This window comes from Neomonachus schauinslandi, chromosome 5 (genome assembly GCF_002201575.2).
Source record: "Neomonachus schauinslandi chromosome 5, ASM220157v2, whole genome shotgun sequence".
In the NCBI taxonomy this organism is placed as follows: Eukaryota; Metazoa; Chordata; class Mammalia; order Carnivora; family Phocidae; genus Neomonachus; species Neomonachus schauinslandi.
The window spans coordinates 86,700,698-86,716,492 of NC_058407.1; the positions used below are offsets into that span (position 1 = coordinate 86,700,698).

Below are 15,795 nucleotides of genomic sequence, written 5' to 3' on the forward strand. Positions count from 1 at the left end.
TGGATATTAACCATTTATCTGATATGTCATTTACAAATATCTTCTTCCATAGAATAGGCTTATCAAGCTCACCCATACAAAAAATAAATGTGTAAGGATTTGAGTGGTACTGTATTGAAAGTATAAATCAATTTGGGTGGAATTAACATCTTTACAATATTAAGACATGCACCTGGTAAGCATGGTAGATTTCTTCATTTAGTTAAGTCTTGTTTTACATCTCCCTTTATGAGTTTAGATTTTTTCTATGTGAAAATTTTGCGTATCTTTTGTTAGATTTATTCCCTAATTGAACACATATTTGTTAATGACAAATTGTAAATACTATCTTTTCCTAAATTTTAACCAACATTTGATAATATGTAAGTAGATTTTATGATTTTGTTGTTGTTGTTTATTCATTTGAGACAGAGAGAGAGAGACAGAGAATGAGCAGGAGAGAGAAAGGTAGAGGAAGAAGGAGAATCAGACTCCTTGCTGAGCCAGGAGTCCAAAGAGGGGCTCAATCCCAGGACCCTGAAATCATGACTTGAGTTGAAGGCAGATGCTTAACCATCCGAGCCACTCAGGCACCCTGTAAGTAATTTTAAACTCTCATTGATTTTAACAATATTTCTGTATGATCTTTTGAAATTTGTATGGACACAGTCATGTAATCTGCAAAAATGATAGTTTTTGTTACCTTTGCACTGCTAAGACCCAGATCAATGTTAAATGGAAGTGGTGATAGCAAACATTTTTGGTTTGTTCCTGATTACAAAGAAGTTTTCAATGTTTCACCATTAAGTATAATGTTTTCTGTTCAGTTTTAGCTAAGGACATTCCTTTCTATTTCTGGAGTTTTTAAGAAACAAGTAATTATAAATTTTACTAACTACATTTTCTGTATCTATTGAGGTGATCATATAACGTTTCCCCTTTAATCTTTTTTACTACAGAGTCGTGACTGTTTATCTTGTAACTACTTACTTTACTGACTCTTGTTATTCCATTTTTTTTTAATTCCTTAGGATTATCTTCTTTGTTGTCTTATTCAAATGGAAAATAACAATATACTAAAACTTAAGCATAGGGCTTTACTTATCAATATAAAGGCATTATTATCTTTTTCCTGACATTAATGGGAATGCTTGCAATTTTCCACTTTTAAAAGTATGATGTTTATCTAAGTTTCCTTCTATTCTGAGATTACTAAAATTTTCTAAGAGGAATGGATGTTGAATATAATTAAATACCACTTTCTGGGTTGGCATCTATCAAAGTTATGATGCAATGCCTTCTTTAGACTAATCTGTTATGTCCTCAGTGTTAACAATGTAGTTCAATAATGTTTAATAATTTTTTCCTCAATTTTATAAAGCTCCAAACCCATTTATCTTGTTCTGGTATTAGACTCTTTAAAGTAAATTCCAAAATTTTCCATTACTATACATCAATCTAGGCCAAAATTTGTTAAATAAGTTAAAATATGACTCTGATCATTATTCATTTCCACAGTGTTCATGTTCCTAAAGATATTCTTTGACTTTATGAATTTATGGGTATATTGTATAATATAAAACATTCATTTCTTTTCTCATTCATAGTTTAAAGAATGAAGATAATAATAGTAGTATGAGTACAATGCTAATCATGATTTATGGAGACCCAACCATTCATTCATTCATTCATTCAACAAATATTTACTGAACATATTTCATGTATTGTGGTGGAAACTCTAGGGTGACAGCATGTACTCTCTTCTCATAAAGATCTGCTATGAACCATATGTCCTAAGCTCTGATGTACTCACCTTCACAAAATCTCAACTACATCCACGCCTTACTCTTACACTGTCCAACAGTTAAGATCTAAGAAGACTTGAGATGAAGGATGAACTTTTATGATAAGCCTATAGTTTTAGGGTAGACTTTCACCTAAATCCATCTCCTATTTCATAGGTGACAGATTTAACAGGTCAGATAGAATAGTGCTTTTTAATATGACCCAATCTGGGACTGGGGACCTGAGAGTAGTAGGTTACAGGCCTCTGCAAGGATCTGATTTATGCAGGTGGTAGCCCTATGATTTATTTTGTTTAATGGCAGCATCAGCAGGATTATACTTTGGAGTATCCTCATATTACAGGTTCAAAGCCCCAGTTGGAAGGACCCAGTTCTTAAATTTCTTAAGGGAAACCTCTAGATCATCCTGATAAACACTTCTAACTCTCTGCCAGGCGCTGTTCTATGTGGTGGGACATAGAGGTAGAGAAAAATCAGATTTCTGCCCTCAGGGAGTATATATCCTTTGGCAAGCACTGCACTGAATGCCTTATGTTAATCTTTTCATCCTTATAAGAAAATAGTAAAATTATTTTAGCAATAGATTAAAAAAAAAAAAGACCAAGAAAGGTTAAATGAATACCAAAGGTGACATTACTTAGAAGGTAGTAACGAAAATTTCAACTCACGTTTATCTGATTCCTGTCTTTGCTCTCATTGTGGATTATTTATAATAAACAGTCTTTCAACTTTGTCTTTAAGATTAGCCAATTAAATAGATTTAGCATGCAATTCTTAGGTGGAATAAAGGCACTAAAATAATGATCCTTTAATTTTTACATAAAAACAAACCATAGAAAAACATTTAACGGTATTTTTTATAGCCAGGGAACATAGTCCAAAGGGTTATACAATAACCATAAAATCTTAAGCCTTATGTCCTATCTTAAGTGTGTACAAAATCTATACTGCTTCATAATACATTCACCTTTTCATATGACATAAATATTTTAAATTGCTTATCATTAGAAACAGCTGCTACAAACAGGTTTCCTAGCTATGCGTGTGTGTGTGAATGAGCAATTGAATTTATCAGTCTCAGAAAACTGGGTTGAATCCAGGAGGTCTGATCTTCCACATCAGGTTCAACATACAGAGAACAGTAGTATTTTTTTCCTCAGATTAAATATTATAATATTTTTTGAACTTGCATTTATACAATGTGTGACTGTAAGGGGCAAGTATTTTTCACTGCTTTGTGAGTCACATCGGAACAACCACTGAGGAGAGGTGTCTATAACGCTGTGGAATGACAGTTGAGCGAAGTTTCTGAGGCAACAGGATGGAAATTTCAAGAATATATTCTTATTGCTGAAGTTGTTTATATCATTTTGTGGTTTGATAGAATACCTGTTTTACTAACCAGTCTCTTCAATAGTCTCAGGGAAATATTTTCAAAAGACTTTATCTGTGAGGGAATTTGTTTAAGAACATTCTCATTTTACCATTGACTCTGTAATTTTATCATATATAAATAAAAGAGTTTCAAGTGACTCATACTCCCCATGAACAAATTTCTTCATCTAACCTCCAAACTTCATTTTCATTGCATTGGTTTTGGCGTGTGTGATACGTACAGTACTTTTTTTTTTTCGTTTTTTGGAGTTACTGATTGAATGTCCAGGTTTGTGAGTCATTCTTAACGATTCAGAGGGAACAATGACTTAATACAACTTTGTCACAATTTCTTTTATTCCATGAAGAAAAATAATAGTTCAATGTTGAATTTGTAATCTCTAAAATGTCTTCCCAAAACTTTCTCATACTTAAGCCTGTAAAGTGCGCTATCAAGATAATTCCTACTTTGTTACAAGTTTATACTGGAACAATAAGTATTCAAACCCATATTTTTAAACCAAAAAACCAATACCATTCTGAAATGAATTCAGTAAATAATCATTGCTGATGCATCCTTGGTATACAATAAAACAAGTTCATCTCTGTGCATTTCTATTTTTAAAAATTCAAGATTGTCTGACATGAAAAATAGATGACTGGCTACACATGTATGTACACATATATGAACACAAAAATTTAACCTTCTTGTTCTAACTTTTATTATTATTATTTTTAAGATTTTATTAATTCATTTGAGACACAGAGATACAGAGAGAGAGAGAACATGGGCAGGGAGAGAGGCAGAGGGAGAAGCAGGCTCCCCGCTGAGCCAGGAGCCTGATGTGGGGCTCGATTCCAGGACCCTGGGATCATGACCTGAGTCAAAGGCAGACGCTCAACCATCTGAGCCACCCAGGCACCCCTTGTTCTAACTTTTAAATAAAATGATATTATGAAAGAATATCTCATGGTAATCCTTGTGGCTTTGATGGCCTGGCACCCTAATTTGAGATACATGGTTATAAGCATTTAGATATTTTCTTGTTAAACATTTAGATGTTTGGATATTTTCTTGCCATATTCTTTCACCTAACCTGAAGACACTAAGTTAAAAAAATCTATATTTATCTGAGATTATCAGAGCATTAAGAGTTCCACATGTAGGATTTTTCACCATGTGAAAAATTACCATGTGATTTTGCTTAAAGTCCTGGGAAGAGCATCTATTATGCAAGAAATCAATTTTGCCCTATATTGAACTCACTTATTAGTTCTGCCCATGATCTCAAGAAAGTCAATTAGCTTCCAGGAAACTCAGTTGTTTCATCTATAAAACATAGGTGATGACTAAACCGTGCCGTTTTCCCAAGACTGTTGACAGAATTGAATTAGGTAACATATGAAAAGTAATTGGAAATAGAATAATATTATGCAAATATTATTTCAGAAAGCTTACTACCAAATAAGTAAAGAAATGAATATATATGAGCCCAAAAGGTAGCAAACTACATAGAGGGATACAAAAGAAAACAAATGTGCAGATTTATGGTTTTTTGGAAAATGACTTGTGGTAAACTCTTGACATCCTACAAAAAATAAATTAGATAATGGTTAAAACAAGGGGCAGGTTTATCTTTCTTTCTTTTCTTTTCTCTTGCTTCACTGTTTAGAACTTAGCTTACAAAAAAAAAAAAATACCAAAACACAAAAAACTTTGCTGTGTTCCAAGTTAAAGTTTGAAGTCTTCAAAATTTACTTACAAGGTTAGTGAGCCTTATGTAAATGTCATCACAGGCATCTAACTCTGCATACAAACAAGAATTCTAGGCTCCATGGTCTTGACTATCAATAAGTAATTCTTACACTTTCTTAGGGAAGTTACGTAAAAAAAACCAACCAAATCAGAGCAAATGGAAGAAAGGCCTAGAAAAAGGTTGATGGATTGGTCTTATTATATGTAAGTATTATGCCAGTGAAATGATATTCCAGGTGTCTATTCCCATTGACCCCCCCCCCCCACCAAGCCAGCTTATTTTATTGATGGTATTAAAATGAAATCTTACACAAAGCAGGAAAATAAATCTTAACATGCAATAATATAGAAAAATCCACAGTGATAAATGGTGCTATAATTAAGGTAATAAAAATCTTTAAAATGTGAAAAAAATATATTTAAAAATAGTAAATGACTTCAGTCATTTACTACAGTAAGAGTAGGCTGATGCAGGTAGGTGTGGTGGGGTGATCGGCTGTTGTGAAACAGCGCCATCTGGACTATTCATCTCTTGTTAACTAATGACTTCTGGCACTCTTGGTGGGTACATTGAACTTTCCAAATGCTCTTAGCCTTTAGACCGATAGTCTCCTAAAGAGTTAAAATATCTTTTTTTTTAAAAGCTAATAGCTAAGGTGTATCATGACTTGATATTTAGGGAAATTGCGCAAATTCTCAGTGTAGCATATATAATTCAAAAACAGAGACTCTCCTATTGCAGAAATTTAGAACAACAGCTAAGCTATCAAACATTGTAATGAGTGTGACTGGGTCACGCAACTTAGGAAATACAGCATTGTAAAAGGTATTATACCTGCAGTTAAAAAAGTAATTTATAAAATCATTTAGTTCAGATTTGTTTTTATAATTCATTTTTTTTTTAATTGGGAGACTTTCACAATGAAAGGGAAACTTCCACCTGTTTGAATTTGCATTTCTCTTTGAAATTTGCTTTCCTAATTTAGGGAAAGTTGGACACCATGATTGTTAATTTCTCCAGGTTCTGTTGTTTTGTTTGTTTGTTTGTTTGTTTTTCTGGTGAGCATTTATTTCTGTGGGTATCAATGGTTAATCTAAGGCAAAGGAAAATTTTGACCCATATTTGTGGAATTACAACAATCCATGAGATTACAATTTGCCAAGTATTTAAAAAGCATCAAGAAAATTTAATGATAAAAGAATCCAGGGATCTGCATCCCTGTCCCATATTTTCTTTCTCAATTTTGAAGAGAAACAGACAAAAGGCCACTGAACTGTGTTTTGAGACATTTGAGCACAGAGTCTCGTCTCACCCTGTAGCCATGAAAAATAACTAAGGAGGAGTGACAGAAACACTGGGAGTTTCTGGCATTATGTCTGCACACTGTAGGTGGCTCACAGACTCTGGCTCTGTTAGGAGGAGTCCAGGAGCACTCTTTCCAGATGGCATCGACATTTCCAGTGGTTTTATAGTTATACTTGGGACAGTCATCATGCCTGCTCTGCACTTGAGTGGCCCCTCATAACTAAGATTGTTCTCTCTAAAGCTCAAAATTCAGAGAAGAAACTCTAGGCTGTTCTTTGTCAAGGGGTGGTCCATAATAGGTGTAAGGATGGGCAACAGAATCCATGATGGCTTTGTGTGAAGGATCCTGTCCATTTGGGACAAAGGCAACTAGTTAAGTCAATTAAGACTGTTTCTCTTTGGAATTTAGACTAGAGTACTGGGCAATGGGCAAAAAGGTAGATTAAACAGAGTAGAAGATCTTTGTTTCCACTGGAAACTAGCCAGGTCCCATTGGTTTCTGGGATTTGTTAGGTTATAGTTTGAGTCCATATATACCCTTTTTTCTAAGGGTATCAGATAGAATCTCTGGTTCTTGCTACCAAAATACCTCATGAATACAAATTTTTTTTTTTTTTTAAAGTTTGGAGTTTTGTGTTTTGCTTCAAGCTGCCTTCAGTTTTAGCCGAAGGACAAGAGATCTTATACTTATTAAACCAAAGAATCTGTGTGGCAGGCCAAATGGAATATCTGGGAATACATGGAAAATTTCCTCTCACATTTTTGGAGCAGAAAATGAATGAAGTGAAAAGCATGATCTGTATGTGGGAGGGGAGGTAGTCAGGGAAGTTTATGCTTAATGATCCCAGTCTGGTCTGTGAAATAGTTATCTGTTTCTAAGGACAGCTAACCCGAGGTTTGAAAGTGATTGAAAATTCTAAAATAACCCATTCGGACAGCATTTTAATGGATCGTTGCCTTTGTTGCCTAGCAGTGAGCTTGGCAGAGATATTACATGAGAGTATCAATTTCAGGAACTGAGTCATGAGACTTTCTTGATTCTATTCAACAGCACTCAGCTGTAAGGTGAGTAGAAAAAAGTAAGGGAAGCAGAGAGAAGAGTTGGCAGTGCTGTGAAAAATCTTTGTGGCCAGTAAACCAATTTTATTCTCATTTTCCTCTAAATACCATTAATTATAATACAATTTTTAATGCCATGTGGAGTACAGCATCTTCTGAAACTCTTACGATCAGCTCTTAACCCTGAATGTGAATACCAAAGAATAAGATAGGATCCTATGTGGTTCATAAATTGAGTACTCTCTTGGAGAGGCAGGAAAAGTCATTTCTTTCTTTTAAGTCTCATACAATGTCAAGAGGGCAGCCTCTTAATGCTAATACTGTAGTCAAGACTAGGGTACTTAAGGTAGCCACACATGCTGTGTCTCAGAGGGCTTAGTCCTCATTCATGGCCCAGATCTGTGAGCTTGGTGGTGGTGGTGGTGGCGGGTGGATTTTCTTATCTTATTTTTATTTCTATTTTAGTACTAATACCAGAATAAACAGCGGCATAAAGCACTTTTAGCCCATCAGAACAAAGAGAACAAGGACTTTAAATATACAGGAGTGCTCATAAGTATATTAAAAGAGTTAATGCCACTCATTGAAGTACCAGCACTAACGCTGAATCCATTACATAACTTCATTTCTCTTTTGGTAAATTATGTGCACTGACGTCTACACTTCAAGTACCTCCTTAAGTTTTGGAATCCATGTGATGTCAGAGAACACAGCTTAAGATAACGATATTATTTACATAGAAAAATAAGCAAGTGCACATAATTTTTATCATTAATTTTAACCATGTGGATCATGTCATTAAAGGTTCCACTCTTGTTTTTAATTATTCAGGCTACTTTTATAAATTCACTCTATACATTAAGTATTGACAAAAGAAATATTCTATAATCAGTTGTAAAAATTATAAGTAACTTTTTAAAATGGTTAAGAATCTCAGTCACAATTAATTGAGGTTTCTTGAATCTCCATAATAGGTTCTTCACAGTGCTGTGTGGTAGAAAAGATTCTCAACACTTGATCTACATTTGCTTACCAAAGAATTTAGAGAACAGGTGGAGAGGCAAACTCAAAACACATTAAATCATATCTAAAAATAAAGGTATGTGATTGAGATTATAGGATAAAATATATTACTGAGACAGGCTCTTGGAAGTTAAAAGGAGAGTGAGTCTCATGCTCCCATGAGAGAAATCTTTCTCTGAGCAGACAAGGGGAAAAATAGAGAAAGGTTCAAGACATCTGTTAAAGGGCCAAAACAGAAAAAGGAAAGAGGGTGACTATTTTGGAGTCACTAGGCAAATTATCCCATGGTGGTCCCCCAGGGCGGCAATTATAGCAGATCTTAAACCAAACATCCAGGAGACACCTGGTGATGGCACAGAGATAATAGTACTGGGAAGGGACATCTGTCCTCTCTCAAGGCTTGGGATATTCAGGATATGAGGATTATTGCCTGAGAAAAGATCTACTTTGTTCAAACTGTAGCCCAACTGGGCTCTAAGGGACCTTGAGAAAACTATGGTCTGAATTATGAACCAGCCTATCCCAAGAGCCTGCATATGAGAGACATGGTTTTGAGCACACAGGGTGGAGTTTAAGACCCCCACTCTGGAGCATAACCCCTGGATACACATTGTGGTTCTGTCTACAGCTGGCTATATCCTTTGGCAAATTACTTAACCTCTCTGGGGTCTCAATGTCCTAATCTAAAAATGTACATTAAAATGATATTATCTCACAGACTTGTTATGATGATTAAACAAGTTACCACATGAAAAGCACTTAGAACAGGGCCTGACACATAAGAAGTACTATGTTAAATGTTAGTCATTGTTATATAACTTTTATATACTTAATGTTTGATGTTTACATTGGATTTTCTGTTAAACTTTTAAATATATCTTAAGGGGAATAAAACTTGTTTCACATTCAGATATTTTTAAAAGTGGAAAAATGGGACTATGTCCCCTATTTTACTTGGGAGAAACTGGTATAACCAACCAGTATATTAAGGTGATATGCTAGACAACATGTAACTTAGTAATAAATTAAGTATAGCAGGAAGTAGTACATGTTCTGTAGAATTATAGAAAAAAAAGACTAGTCACTACTAGAATAATCTGAGGTTTCATGGATGAGGTACGAATGGTCCAGCATCTCAAAGAATAGGTAGAACTGAAAGTTAGATCAGACTCCCCCCTCTATTCCAGTAATTTTATGATTCCTTGGAAGCATTTCTGATGCGTTAAATAGACAAAAGAGGAATGAATGTATATTGAGAAAGTTATCTACCCAGAAGATGACTCATTTGGGAGTAATGGAGGTGGGGTGGATAAACCTTGATAAAGACAATCAGATCATAAGGTCCTGAAAAGTAAGCGGTAGGAAATGGCAAGTCAAAGACAATTATTGAACAGAGAAAGGATGTGCCCTCATTTAATTGACTAGATGCTTTTTAAGTCTGCAATGGAGAACAAGTTTTTTACCATAAAGTTGTAGAAAGAAGTTTAATTAACAGAACATACTATATAACATCTGAAAGTGAGAAAATTAGCCTGGCAGAGATATGTAGGCAGGATAATGAGGTCTAGCTCACTGCCAGGAGATTAGTGGTTTCAGATTTACTTCCCATATTAGTTCACAATCTCTTGAATAGGAAGAGGAGATAAATCAACGTAGGAAAGCTCACCCATATCTAAGATTCTGCTTTTTACAGATCTGGATGTATCAGTTGAAGTCAGGAAATGTGGAGGGATGGAACTCTGGTGGACAAATAAAATGGCCAGAGCCTGAAAGAGCTTTTCTTCATCCAATATATAGTTTTTTCCCTTTGCTTTAAATGGTAGTAGGGACTATTTGTAAACTATCTAAACAATGACACATCAAACACAAGATTTAACCTAATCACATGTTTCCAACCTCTACCTTTACTGGACCTCTCCATGCTCCTCCTCTGTCTCCCCACCTGCTTCCACTGACACATCAATCATTGTGCCTGTTGTGCAGTAGCTCACTTTAAAGAAAGGTATCCCACTCAGATCCTAATGGAATAGCCTGAGAGGGGTGTGTTTTGGTACCATGTGATCTTAGGATGGAGTTAATTGGACTGGGGGTGAGCAGCTAGTGTGAAAGTCTGCTTCCTGCTGATGGGATCCCAGGGCTGTCTTGAACTCCAAAGGACCTTCCAGGCTCTGGGACAGAAGACCTTCCGCTCTTTCTGAGGCAAGTTGTTAGCCTTTCCCTTGGATTTCTCACACAAATCTCCTGCCCCATTAGCTGAGGCAACTTGAGGGTCATTATCCATAAAACCAGGGATCTGGAACACTTACGAAAATCTTCAAGCTAGTGGCTTTGGCCACAGATGATTGTCAACTAATATTTGTAGCTTTCTAAGTGGACATAAACAAATGCTTCTTTCAGAGATAACTTTTACGATTAAAGGGCATTTTTAAAAATTATTATGTTATGTTAATCACCATACATTACATCATTAGTTTTTGATGTAGTGTTCCATGATTCATTGTTTGCGTATAACACCCAGTGCTCCATGCAGAATGCTCCCTCTATTAAAGGGCATTTTTAAAGACTCAAAAAACCTACCAGACTCCACTAAAGAATCTCTAATGGTAGAATTTCAGAAACAAATTAAGTAGCAGGAAGGTATATTTTTGGCAAGGGCTCTGCCTGGTGTTCCTTAATGATATCATATTGTTTCCAGTATTGAATGTTGAAAAACCCTAGACCAGGGATGTTTATGGTCCCTAATCGTAGCTCTGTTTCTTACTACCTCTTTAATCGTGGGCAAGACCTCTAATTCTTTGAATCTGTTTCCTCATTTGCATATTTATTGTCAGAATAAAGTATAAGGGCACCTCCAGTTCTAGTATTCTCTAATTATGCCATATTGTTTCTACTCAACCACAATAGCAGCCTTTCAATTAGAGTTCACAAAACAAAGATTCTTTGTAAAAGTGAAATTCATCAAGTATGTAGGATGTCCCAATTAACTCTCATTAGTCCATTGTAATAGAGAGCCTTCACTATACATTCTGGAAGGAGGGGAGAAAAAATAATAATTGGGTGGGAAAGATTTTGTAAATACTGTTTTCCTCAGAAGGACAAAGCATACATCCATTAAAAAGAGTATTATCTGTACTTATAAATTTTTTATTAAAAGTATCAGAACAATTAAAAAGTAGACTCAAATAAGAGTTAATATTAAGAAGTTACAGGAAAGAGCACTGTATTTCTCTACTTAAACTATTTACTATGATAATAATTATGGCTAACATTTATTGAGCCCTAAAACTTGCTAGCAATTATGCTATCCATTCAAATATTGAAGTTCAAAGGAATCTTCTATTATAAAATGCAGCACCCTTTTGACAATGATTTTGAGCCCAATTAATATTCACTGTATTCTGCCCAGACTCTTACTTTGATGTGCATTAGTGTTTTCCCAGCCTTGCTTAGTAAAAAATAGATTAAAAATAAAAGATAGTTACCAAGTTTCTAATATTTGTATTGCCTTAGAGATGAAAGTAGTGAGTCCATATCTCATCATAAATCTCTTTTTCTAAATTGTTTTCCTGGACACAGTTCAAGTAGAACAACCAATCTATTTATGTCAGCCTTGCTCTTTTTAGTGACCTCTTATTGAGCAATGTATTAGATGAAGAGGCTGGGTAGCAAACAATAGCATGCTACAAAAACACTGACTAAGGCCTTCTGCTAGACATTCACATTGCTCCCTTTCCATCCCCTGGGAAAGAAGACACAGGCTGGTTCTAGAAATGACAGCTTTATACCAATGATTGTTCACCCTGAAATCAACTCAAATGTGAAACATGTATCTGTACACATGAGTGTATGTACATTCATACATTCACAGCTAATCTTACTTGGTAAAATGACTTGTTGCTTCCAGGTCTGTGTCTTGTGGACGAAGATTATTATACACATATTTCAGGTCTTGGATTCCACCCAGCTCAGGCAATCCTGCATGTATCATCTTAGCAAAACAAACAGAACAAAAACAAAAAAACTCAGAATAAACATAAATCAAATCTTACCTAGTCAAGTTTGGTTAAGCTTACTTGGTTAATTCTACAAATACATATAAACTTAAATTTACATAACAACGCTTTTCAGTTTGTAAACACGAATGGATATAATTCTTGTTTTTTTTAACTTCCTGTGTTTACTAACAGAAGCAACAAACAATAAGAAGAAGAAGAAGAACAAATAAAGTTGTCAAAGTGCTTGCAGATTAATAATTTAATTTTATCTTCATCATAAACCAGTGAAGTAAGCGTGACAGTATGATTAACCTCACCTTGTCTTCTTGTAGAAGAGGCATATTCAGCACTGGACAGTAGACTAATTAGGGTTCTAGTGTCAGAATCTCTAGACCTACTATTTAAAATCTGAATAATCATGAAAAAAGTTTCTTAACTTCTTTGAATCTCCATTTTCTCTTTTAAAGTAGAGATAAGAATACCCAACATGTTCTAGGGCAATCAAATGGTTAATGAATAAGGAAAGGATTTATACTTATAAACTGTTACACAGAAATTATATTGCAATACCCATTTTAAAGAAGAAAAACTTAATCCCCCCAAAAGTGTAAGTGAAGTGTCCAGATCAAATGGCATGGAAGCACAGAGTATAAAACTCATCCCTCTGGTTCTTAATCTTACATTCTTTCATGACTCTATGACTCATATCCTAAAAACACAATTTTCCCTAGTTAAGTGGTGATTCCATTTATTAAAGATTATTAAAACAATGAAGTAAAGATAAAATTATACTAAGTCTCAGATATTTTTTTCTGCCAACCTTTGGAAATGTACTGTGTTTATACTATAATGTAGACTGAAGGGATAATATTCATTTTAGTTACAGGCAAAAATAAAGAAAATATTTTTTGAGAAAAAGATCTTTCTGAAATAAATTTAAACTTTGAAAAAGAAGAAGGAGGAGGAGCACGAGGAGGAGAAGAAGGAGGAGAATGTCAACATTACCTCTAAGACTAAGATGATAAATCATTTTCTGTTCTGGAATAGAGGCACTCTTAGAGTGGTGGGAAGTTAAGAACAATGCTACTAATGCTAAAAATAAAGGATAAAATGAGAATACGGCTAGGAAAGATGGGTGAAGTTGTGATTGACTTGATGAAGTTCAAGCGAGAAAGAAATGGATTTGAAACTGTTGTCTTTCCTACTGTCCCCACTCAGGCAGAGGGAACAGCATACATAGATGTACTGAGGAGAGCAAGACATCTTTCATCAGTTCACAAAAAGAATTCCAGGAGAGCTTCTGGAACATAAGATATCCTGTGGATGGGTGACAAGAGATGGGCTAAAGAGTTAGGTAGAGTAAGATCTTTTAGCAATATAAAAGTTTTGTACTTTATCCTAAAGGTGAGACAGCTCTTTTAGTGTTTTTAAATGGGCATGAAAATAACTGAATTGTGTTTTAAAAAGATCATCGTCATTATTTATGGAACGTGGATTAAAGTGAAGCTGAATAAAAGACTAAACTAGGAGAATGTTTAGGAATAAAGAAAAAAGATAATTTATTGGATTTTAAAGATATGTAGGAAGTAGAGTTGGATAATTAATTGGATATATTTGGATGGCTGGGTGGAATCTAAAGCATATAGCTGTAAATATAGATTTGGGACTCATTAACAGATAGTAATTAAAATGACGAAATGGATCAGGTAGTCCTAGAAAGGTGTTAACTGCTTCTTCTCATGGGTCATCAAAATACATGATATCTAAATTTGAGCAAATTCTCTTCTCCTATAAATTCCTTTTTCCTGTTTCACAGTGCCATTTAAACTGCCACCATTGTCCAATTAACAAGAACTTCACATCTTTGATTCTTCTTCCTGACTCCCAATGTCAGTTACATTATTCTATAAAAACCACCTCAAGGATCTCTTGTATTCATTCCCCTTCCCACTGCAATTACTATCCTAGTTCAGCTCCTCATCTTCATTAGCTTAGATAACTTGAGTAGCCTTTTTCTAGTTCTTTAATCCCTCTCTCTCTAATTACATAACTTCTGAGTTATCTGTTTAAAATCCAAGCTAGATGATGGTACTCTTTGCATCAAAAGCAAAAAAACTTCTAGGTTCTCAGATGTCTATATATCAAAGTCCAAAATCCTCATTCTGGTCATAAATGTCTTTTATAATCTAACTGTGATCTGTCACTTCATCTATTTCTATATAGGTCTTCCTTTGTACCACAGACTAGGTACATTTGATTACCTCTATTTCCAACACATGTCATGCGCATGCTCTTCGAGCCTCCACACATATATTTTTCTCTCAGCCAAGATTCCTTTCCTCTCCCTCCTTATCTATTGAAATTCCTTTTGAAAGCTCAGCTTAAATATGTCTTTCTTTTTGAAGCACCACAGACTTTCTTGGTAAGATTTAATTACTGCTTTCTTTGTACAGCAATCCAATCTTGGTCACACCTCTTTCAAATACTATGTTTTGTTCACATATATGTTTATCACATTCAATTTGAAGTCCTTTGAGGACAAGAACTGAGTTGTTATTTGATGTTAAATTGTTTATATTGTCAAGCTTGGTGCCTTGCAAATAGAACTTAATGAAAGTCTGTAAAATAATGCGTGCTTGCATGCATGAATGAATGAGTGAATGAATGAATGAATGAAAAAAAATGTCTGACCTTGTAAGGCACTAAAAGCCTAGAAGTAGCAAGTTCAACCCTGACTATGAAATTTAAAATCAACCATAGAGAGTATATTTCCAGCAGCAACTAAAGTCTAGATTAGGCTTTATCTTTTCAGTTTTGTACTAGTTCTAGAGACATCTGGGTACTTATTGTGAAAGTTTCCCCTTTATCAGACTATGATTGTCCATTTGCTAAGAAGAGCTTCTTGCTTAGATCTGCATTGCTTTCTGGTTTCTCTGGATACTCAGAATTCACCTGCTTGCTTAGAACTCTGTCAAACATTTTCTTGGGAAGTACACCCTATACATACTCCTTCTTCTCCCCCCACTCCCATTATACACCAACTGCCAAGTGTAGATGGCTTCAAAGTAGATGAATCCAGCTCTCTCCTTGTTATGCGGTTGATTGAAAGTAAACAAGTGCAAGCTTTGCCCTTGTTGAGAGAGGAGACTGAGTATTTTGACCCTGCCATCGGAGTATGGATGACCTCACACTGGGGTCCACTTAATCATGTCTGTTCTCTGACTCACAGAGATGTGGTTCAAGTCCCTCTTAGCCTAGATTCCATGGGTAATAACTTTATTTGGGGCAATAGGAAAGGGAAAGGGTGGTTAGGCTAGTATAGGTAATGAAAAGATACAGGTGATAAACAGATCATTTCCTTTTTAAAGGAGAGGAACACTTCAAAATTTTCAACTTCTGTTCTCCTCCTACTAAGTCCAAAGCTATTTTGATCGTTATGCTTAGGGAAACAGACACTCTTTGCCATCACATAGAGCAGTTAGAAAGATTTCTTCTGGG

General features: G+C 35.1%; 1 protein-coding gene across 1 annotated transcript in view; it reads right to left on the reverse strand.

Annotated features, from left to right (window-relative positions):
- Positions 1–15,795, reverse strand: part of PIK3C2G (phosphatidylinositol-4-phosphate 3-kinase catalytic subunit type 2 gamma) — a 384,724-nt gene that overhangs the window by 88,088 nt on the left and 280,841 nt on the right. Inside the window, exon 26 of the mRNA XM_021690398.2 lies at positions 12,181–12,290. Within this exon, the coding sequence (XP_021546073.1) occupies positions 12,181–12,290 (110 nt within the window). The remainder of the gene's footprint in view (positions 1–12,180; positions 12,291–15,795) is intronic.